The following is an 8,846-nucleotide window of genomic DNA, read 5'->3' on the forward strand; positions in this document are numbered from 1 at the left end:
TCATGGTGCTGACTATTACCAAATCACTCAGTTCCTAATTCATGTTTAGTTTATCTTGTTCACTAGCCCATACCGATTTATGTTATCCCGGGGTCCAACTTTTCCTTCCGGTAGTTGCGTTGGAGTCACAAACTTATTTTTCGAAGTGAGGATATGAATTTATGGCCTATACTCATTTGTTGTCTCAAGGCCTGTCACCTCTCGTTTTTCCCTTTACTTGACTACAGACTCTATAATACTATCATTTTTTTGATCTACTGTTGTCATCCATGTACTTTACTCACACTGCTTCATTAACTCTCTTTTTATTTTTCTGCTAACAATTCTGTCTATCACTTTATTCTAAAAACTCGACCAAAACATTCTTTTGATTTTATCCCCTCATGCTCCATCACTGGCTCCTGGAATCGCCAAGCATTCTCGCTCTATTAGGGACGGGAGCCATACTAAGGTAATATTTATCCCTTCAAGGCTTCCAGTGCCTACCTTTGTAGTACTCATATCTAGTTGTACTATTTTAGAGTGCACCATCTGGTGTCTCATAAAGAGATCTATTAGCACATTTGCAATATCCTTGGAGATGTCAACTGACGCAAACAATCCATTCATCATTTTGGGTTACTCTAACTCAACACTTCCACAGCTATATCTCTTATCAATCGTCTTTCTGAATGTAGGCATCGTCTTATTACGAATAATAGAAGTTCGAAATTTGAATTTTTATAAGTGAACTCTACCACACGATCTAGAGTAAGAAGAAAGAGTGATCAGTCCTAAATTCCCTGTAGCCTCCTGCTTATAAGTGTGGTGAACAACACACCCATAAACAAGACTCTACTAGATACGGCTTGTAGATTCCCTACGACACAACTGCTCTGATACCACTTCTGTCACGCCCCAAAACTGGGGGGCGAGATCGGCACCCGGTGCCTCACTTATCCTTGCGTACCAACTTGCGACTAAGGAACTCTGAATATGTAATGTCCTACTTTGGCCATGGGCCACATTTCAAGACATCTGCGAATGCTGACTAAATATCAATATAAACTGGGCCGACAAGGCTGTCATAATTATTGCAGTTGACAAACCAACCAAATATACATACAAGGTCTACAAGCCTCTACTGGTGGATATGTAGTGATCGGAACAGCTCCCTGACCTACTCGTATATACATATATATACATAAGATATACATAAAGCTCTAGACCCGGCGACTCCGAAAGGCATGGAGCTTACCGATCAAGCTGAACTCGGGCAATACTTAATGAGGAGGTCTACCCGTCTATCTATCTGAACCTACACGCATGAAATGCAGCGCCCCCAGAAAAGGGACGTCAGTACGAAATAATGTACCGAGTATGTAAGGCAGTATACTGAAAGCTGAAACTGAACTGATAATATAATAACTGCAAGTAGCTAGAAGTCAAAGATAATCTGAAGATATGCTTACCTGCTGATATGACTCAACTCTCTAAATATAGTAAGTAAAATAGCTGTCCGGCCCTATAAGGCTCGATATATATATATATATATATATATAACTGCTCTGCCATAGTAGGCTCGCTCATAGACTCTTGGCCATACTAGGCTCTGTATCTCGACCATCTGGTCTCGCTCATAGGCGCTCGGCCATAGTAGGCTCGGTATATAACATACCATCTGATCAGAGGTTGCCCAATAGGGGCCTGCCTACCGATTATAGCTCGATGGTAATGAAAATACTTTTAATACTGTATATATAAACTCTCTACCCTCTTGACTGGAAGAGGAAAATACTCAATTGAATATGAAATCCCGATAAAGAGAATATTGTAACTTACAAAACTAGGAAAATATACGTAACTTGCGAGACTAGCAAAATATACGTAAATTCCAGGATATGGATTTTTCTTTATTCCTCGTTATCAAACTTGTGTAATGACGAGATCATGCCAAAATGAAGGAAAAGCTTAGCCTTAACATACCTGAACCGATTTCCTTGACAATCCTAACACCCGTTGATTGCGACAACACGTAACGGCGGATCGAAGTAGAAGAAAATTCGTACGTTGTTCTTGAGAAAGATTGTACCGTGCTCTCTTAGAATTGCAAATCCCGTTGATATTACGCAGTGTAACTTTGTATGAAAATTTACCCAAAATCCGTCACTTTCCTTAGTTTTAATTCACGTTACTTGTGAATTAGACTTGAAGATTTGTGAATGGATCATATCTTGTAGGAAATTGCACGGTATCTTTCTTTGTGAAATGATCATATCTTGTATGAAAATGCACTGTATCTTTCTTTGTGAAATGATCCTACCTTTTATGAAATTAGTTGGGTTTAAGAAGTCTTACCTTAGTGGGTGTGGCCCCACTAGGGATGACTTAGCAAAGAATCTCTCCAAAGTTTGCCACCTTTTTGTGTGAGTTAATACTCATCATCAAGGCCCCTTTGGGCAGCCACGTTAGGGGGGTGAGAAATTTAATCTTATCCTATAGTTAATTAATTAATTAGGTAATGTCCCGCTACCCGGTAATTAACTAATTACCCACATAATTAAGAATTATCTCGAATTACTTAAAATACCACTCACTTTTAACATACCTCATATACTTCACTATCATGGTCATGTGGTACCATGTATGGTACTAGTCCATAAATACCGGTATTATAGTTCGGCCGTATTTTATCCCAAATTGACAAACTTTGAAGAAACTTATTTGTTCGATATGCTTGCCTCTCACCTTTACGAATTTACTTATCTCTTGTTTGAAATAGCATAATACTTATAATTCCAAAATAGTCTCATTTCCGAGCTTTCAACAATTTATTTATGGCGTACTTTCACGTACGAAAATTGGCTTTCAACACCTAAGCCAATTTATGTAAGAACTTAGGGAACCTCACTTAAAAGCTACATTCCACTTGTTAAGATATCTGAAAGGGTGATCCCATGTTAGGTATCTTCATGTCAATATATGAGGATTGTACAGTAAGGGTATTCTGTGATTCTGATTGGGCTGCATGCCCAGATTCAAGAAGGTCAGTGAGTGGCTATTTGGTATTATTAGGAAACAGTCCTACCAGTTGGAAGTCAAAGAAGCAGGAGACCATATCTTTATCCTCAGCAGAAGCTGAGTAGATCACTCAGGAAGGTAATAGGAGAGTTGGTTTGGTTATGCAGATTATTGGATGAGCTTAATGTGCCATATCCCAGGCCTGTTTCGGTACATTGTGAAAGCCAATCAGCCCTCCACATTGCTAGAAATCATGTGTTTCATGAGAGGACTAAGCATATCGAAGTTAATTGCCATTTTATGTGTGACAAACTACACGAAGGCCGCTCAAATCTCTGCACCATGTCACTACAAATGAGCAGCTAGAAGACATCCTCACCAAATCCCTTACTAGAGTGAAGCATTATGTTGTATTAGGCAAGTTGGCAGTGTTGTCGGCACTTCCAACTTGAGGAGGGGTATTGAGATTAAATATTTATCCTGTATTTCTTCTCTTTTCAGTATGTGCTGAGTCAACAATTAGTAGTTAGTTAGTGGTTAGTATTTGACATCTGTAGTTACATTAGATTAGATATTTTTTACATTTCCGTTGCTAGTTGTATATAAGGGGACCCACACACAATTAATCAGATTGAGATCTTTCTTCTGCACTCACGTGTTCTGTGGTTTCTCTTCTCTGTTCTTGCTTCTTTCCAGAAGCTTCCGACCTCCATTGTAGCTCAGTTCGAACTAAGTTTGATATTTTGCATCCCAGGCTTCAACTTCAAAGTTCGTGCCTTTCCTTTTAAATGACACTTTATATGCCTTCTTCCCCACGCTGTTAGCCTATTCTAGGGTTACTTCTTTTTTCCCCTTCCTTTTCTGGTTCAGTTTGTATACAAGTATGTGGATAGTTATCCATTTATACTTGTGTATCCAAGTAATTATTTACAAGTTTTTCGTCGGTGTTACTATGACGATCCACCGACCATTTGCGCGTTTCTACCCCCGAATTAAAGCTCCCAAATAACCTTTCACAATAATTGATTGGCTGTACAGTCCGGAGTTGGAGGCCCTGAATTGTGTGGTGTTAGTATAATATTTGTAATGTAAACATGATATTTAATTAATATATGTATTAAGGAGCATATTAAGTGCTTATAAATTGACAAAATAAAACAGAAATTGATTGTCTACAGCCATCGTTTGGGCCAGTTTCATTTCTTCTGAACGAGTTTTGATAATCGTTTTATCCACTTACGACTCACCAGAGTTCCTCTAATTTTCCCTTCTACTCATTTTTCTAATGCCCTTATCTATCTATCTATATCTATACTATATTAAAAGTGGAAAGACCCTAAGTCAGAAGTTAAATTACAAAAATATTCTCATAAAATAGAAAATAAATAAATAAATTTAATTACCACGTTTTGACTTTAAAAATTAGTAATTTATGAAATCACAACTCTAAGTAAAATACACTTCTTCCCAAATAAGTTGCTTAAAATTAATATTTGTATATTTTAAAATTTAAAAAAATAGTTAAATTATGAAAGGAGACAATTATAAGGACGAAGAAACTTTTCAAATTACTCAATTAAAGTGCTATTAGTAATAAATCTATAGACATGACAAAGGAACGAAGGGAAAAAACAGATAGAAAAGATAAGAAAAGTAGGCGCGCCACCATCAATATAAATGGAGAATTCATTCTTTTGATTTTTGTTTTTATGCTTCGAATAAAACAAGTCATACAATATTTTTTTTGGCGAGCCTATTTGCCCTTCTTAAAATTTAATTATCCTACTTACTTTTAAAAAAATAATATAGTAATAATAATATTTGAATGAAAATTAGAAGAAGGAAATCATGTGTTTCATGAGAGGACTAATCAAAATACGGGCTCGATACCCAGTGGCGGATCTACTCTACGAGTTATGGGTGCTTGATACTATTACTTGTATATATAAACTAGTAAATTCATATAAATACATTAGCTGAGCACCCAGTCTCAATAGCAATTTTTAGATTAAAAATAGTTGAGCTCCCACGCTTTGAGAATTCTGGATCCGCCACTGACTTTCAGTCTTGTAATATATAGTATCTGTCCTCAAGCATCTTGGTATCGAGTGAAAGCAGTTAGCATAGTGAAAGGGAATCTCAAAATAAGATTTAGCAATGGATAACTAAACCTACAAACAAAAGGAAGCCACTAAAAGGACAATTATAAACTGAAACATCCAATTTTATTATGTGTTGTAGCTAATTCTCTGCTTCACACGGCTCATGGAAGCACTTGTGGGAACTGTGCTCATGTAAACACTTTTGAGAACTGTTTTCGACTCAAAAGATGCCTTCAGCAACATCAGGGCCTGCAAAATGATAGGAGTTTACTAAGCACAAAGTAAAAGTTCACCAAACAGAAAAGGCTACAAGAAAAGAAGAAGAGATATTTAACTTAATTGATTACCTCTTCCATTCCTAAATTTACTACTTTCTCCTCTAGTACACCAACATCCTTGACATTAAACTTGTTTAGAAGGGCAATGCTAGAAATGGCGGACATAGGCTTAACCACTAAGTCATCCATAACAATGTATGTCACCATCTCCTTCACAAACCCCCCTGTAGCTGTGGCAGCTTCCTTCACTCCCCGTGGAGCAACATACGTTAACCTTCTTGTCATCGTACACCTCCCACAATCTGGACAGACAGCACTAGGGTCATCAGAAACTTTTGCGTGATGCAAAGAGTAGCTACATCCATAAAAATTCCGTTTACTCGGAACATCATTAAGCAATAGAAAAGGTACTGAAGAGATAGTCCCAACTGAAGACTTGGGTTTTAAAAGGATATCCTTGCATTGGTTCGATTGGACATAGCTATCCTTCAGATTTTCTACGCTTTCGTAGAGGTTAATCAAGGATCCACTCATTCCTTTCTCCTTAAGAAGCTTAGTCAATGTGAGAATATGAAAGAGGAAATCGACACAGTCCTTTTCAGCCTCAGCAAATAGAAATTTGCGGGCCTTGGTGTCAATCAACAGCTTCAAGCTTAGTTTGGAATCTGAATTCGTCATTTTGGTTGGCTGATAACTGCTGCAAGTTTTGTTCTTGAGAGGTAGATTTAGACTAAAACTCCCCAGCAAATCTCATGTGTGCTCTGGATGTTGAGGACCTACACTTCATCAAAACACAAACACAGTGAAGAAAGAGAGCTAAAACAGAAGGAACAACTTAAGCTCTGTAATGAGATTTCCATAAATACTTTCTTTGAGTCCCTTTTCAATCCTTTTATATGGATAACATTACAGCTATAGTGGGTAATTACAAATGCAGCAACTATATGATCTATAATTGGAATCCAAATTGTGGTTACAACAGGCAAGAGCTAGGATAGGTCCTAGAAAATATAGAAAAAACAAGGAGTTTGCTATGAAATGCACAACATATCTGAAAATAGTCATATTTTAAAACGTGAAGAACTTGAGAGAGTAGTGCAATAAAGTCCTCATTGCTCACGCACACCAAAGAGAAAGTAAATCGTTTTCTTTGAGTCTTGTGGTTGCAGTATGGAACCAAAATAACATTTTTAACTCTTATTACTATACAGGTAAACTCCATCAAAATTACATTCTACATCCTTAACCCTTATAGGAGTAAAATACCTTCAAAGTTACATTCTATCACAGGTGACCACTCATCAACTTTTATTTTAATCAAGCAAAGTCTCAAAACTATTTTTTGTAACCAAAAAAAAAAAAAAATCACTCAATTTTGCCTAAGTATCACAGAAAGTCGCTAAAGTATTTTTTTCTTAACAAAAAAATCATCAAACTTTGCCCAAGTATCACAGAAAGTTGAGAAATAATTTTGTAACTAAAAAGTCATTCAACTCTGCCTAAGTATCATATAAAATGTTTCTTTTGCATCAATCATATATAATATAGGTGCACTACCCTGCTCCTCTAGATAACTAACTCAACACTTAACCAAGTGCACCATTTAAACTCTTTGGAGCATGGGTGCCACAATTTTAGATTAATTCTAGAAAATATATACATAAAATATCTAGTTTGACGAAAAGACCATGGGTTCAAGTGACCCATAAAATGGGCTATAAATCCGCCCATGATATATAGAACTACAACATACGATGCGATGATTACCCTATATACACAAAATGTTATAGATTACACAAGCATGAGGAGTCTAATTCAGGGCTAACGAGCACGTGAATGGCCGCCAATTTTTAATTCTACTGAGCCAACTTAACTTTACTTTATACTTATCCAGAATTCAGAACCTGAGAAGCTAGAATAAGGGTACTCGCAGAAACTTTAAAAATCAGTTTACACCAATTCTACATCTGAAAAGTTACCTGCAGATATAAGGTGAAATATTGGAGAGGGATGAACAAGAAACCTACGTTCCGATGAAAACGAAAGAGAAAGAAAAGAGTCTACTCGGAAAGTTGAAAAAGTTGCCGAATCAAATGAAGATACATATTTTGTGCAATAACAAACTGAATATACAGAAAAATAAGGATGAAACTGAAAAATAGCCCCTTTTTAAGTGGTAATTGAAAAATAGCCACAATTTCAAAAGTAATCGAAATTTAGCCACTTTTCGTAAAGATAAATCTGAATAAAAATACTGTTCAGAATCCAAAAAATATTCCAGCATAATATACTGGAGTTCCAGCATAATATACTGAACTTCCAGCATTATGGTCCAACATAATATGCTGGAAGTTCATACACTGGTGCTCCAATCTTCAATATATTATGCTAGAACTTTCCGTGTTGTAATAAAATAGTGGCTATATTTCAATGACCTTACAAATGCGGGCTATTTTTCAATTACCAATCCGAAAACTGGCTAACCCGTGCTATTTTCACAAATAATGAGTGAGCCTATGGGCCAGCCCACTAAGGTGGATTGTCAACATATGAAGAAGCATTTGACTTAGTAATTTATTGTGATGACCGAAGGGGTCATCTTTTATTTTAGAATCCGAATCCAGGTTCCGAGGCCTTGAAAATCTCATTTTCTTTCTACTAGATTTGCGTGCGTAGTCCGGGCGCATTTCCGGAAAGCCTTTATGTGAAGTCTAAGAAAAATATTGAATTTTGCTTCTTAAATTGATTAAAGTTGACTTCGGTCAATATTTTTGGTAAACGGACCCGGACTCGTGATTTGATGGTCCCGTAGGGTCCGTAGTAAAATATGAGACTTGGGCGTATGCCTGGAATCGAATTCCGAGATCCCTAGCCCGATGAATGAATTTTTGAAGAAAATTGTTTGCTAAAAAATATAAGGATTTTTAGAAATGGAATAATGTGTGATCTCGTTGGTATCGGGCCCGTATTTTGATTCCGGATCCCGGTATAGGTTTGATATGGTATTTAAGTCGTATCTGTGAAATTTGGTGAGAATCGGAAGTGATTTGACGTGATTCGGACGCCCGGTTGCAAAAATAGAAATTTCAAGTGTTCTTTAGAAAATCATGAGTTTTGGTGTTAAATTCGTTGTTTAAGATGTTATTTTGGCGATTTGATCGCACCAAGAAGTCCGTATGATGTTTTTAGGCTTGTATGCATGTTTGGTTTAGAGCCCCGAGGGCTCGGGTGAGTTTTGGATAGGCCACGGAGTGAGTTTGGACTTAGCTACTGTTGCATCTGGTATTTGTTGTAGGCCTCTGATCTCACAATTGCGAGATCAGGCTTCGCATTTGCGAGCTTCACATGCTTGGCAAATGCGAGGGTTTAATCGCAATTGCGAATAAGCGCTGGGCCAGTATAGTTCGCATTTGCGAACATACCTTCGCAAACCTTCGCATTTGCGAAGTCTGTAGGGAGGGGCTAC

At 37.1% G+C, this 8,846-nt stretch overlaps 1 protein-coding gene across 1 annotated transcript; it reads right to left on the reverse strand.

Moving 5' to 3' along the window:
• On the reverse strand, positions 5,009 to 7,431 carry LOC109226338. Its single transcript, XM_019391125.1, has 3 exons — positions 7,360 to 7,431; positions 5,450 to 6,156; positions 5,009 to 5,351 (listed from the first exon to the last, which is right to left on the reverse strand). The coding sequence occupies exons 2-3, from the start codon at positions 6,056 to 6,058 to the stop codon at positions 5,229 to 5,231; spliced, it is 732 nt and encodes a 243-aa protein (XP_019246670.1). The 5' UTR covers positions 6,059 to 6,156; positions 7,360 to 7,431; the 3' UTR covers positions 5,009 to 5,228.

Source organism: Nicotiana attenuata, chromosome 5 (assembly GCF_001879085.1).
Source record: "Nicotiana attenuata strain UT chromosome 5, NIATTr2, whole genome shotgun sequence".
NCBI lineage: Eukaryota > Viridiplantae > Streptophyta > Magnoliopsida > Solanales > Solanaceae > Nicotiana > Nicotiana attenuata.

Excerpts from the sequence above, each read along its gene's own strand:
- LOC109226338 (XM_019391125.1), bottom strand. The coding sequence starts at position 6,058 with ATGACGAATTCAGATTCCAAACTAAGCTTGAAGCTGTTGATTGACACC. Across the intron at positions 5,352-5,449 it reads TAAATTTAGGAATGGAAGAG|GCCCTGATGTTGCTGAAGGC; the intron begins GTAATCAATTAA and ends ATCATTTTGCAG.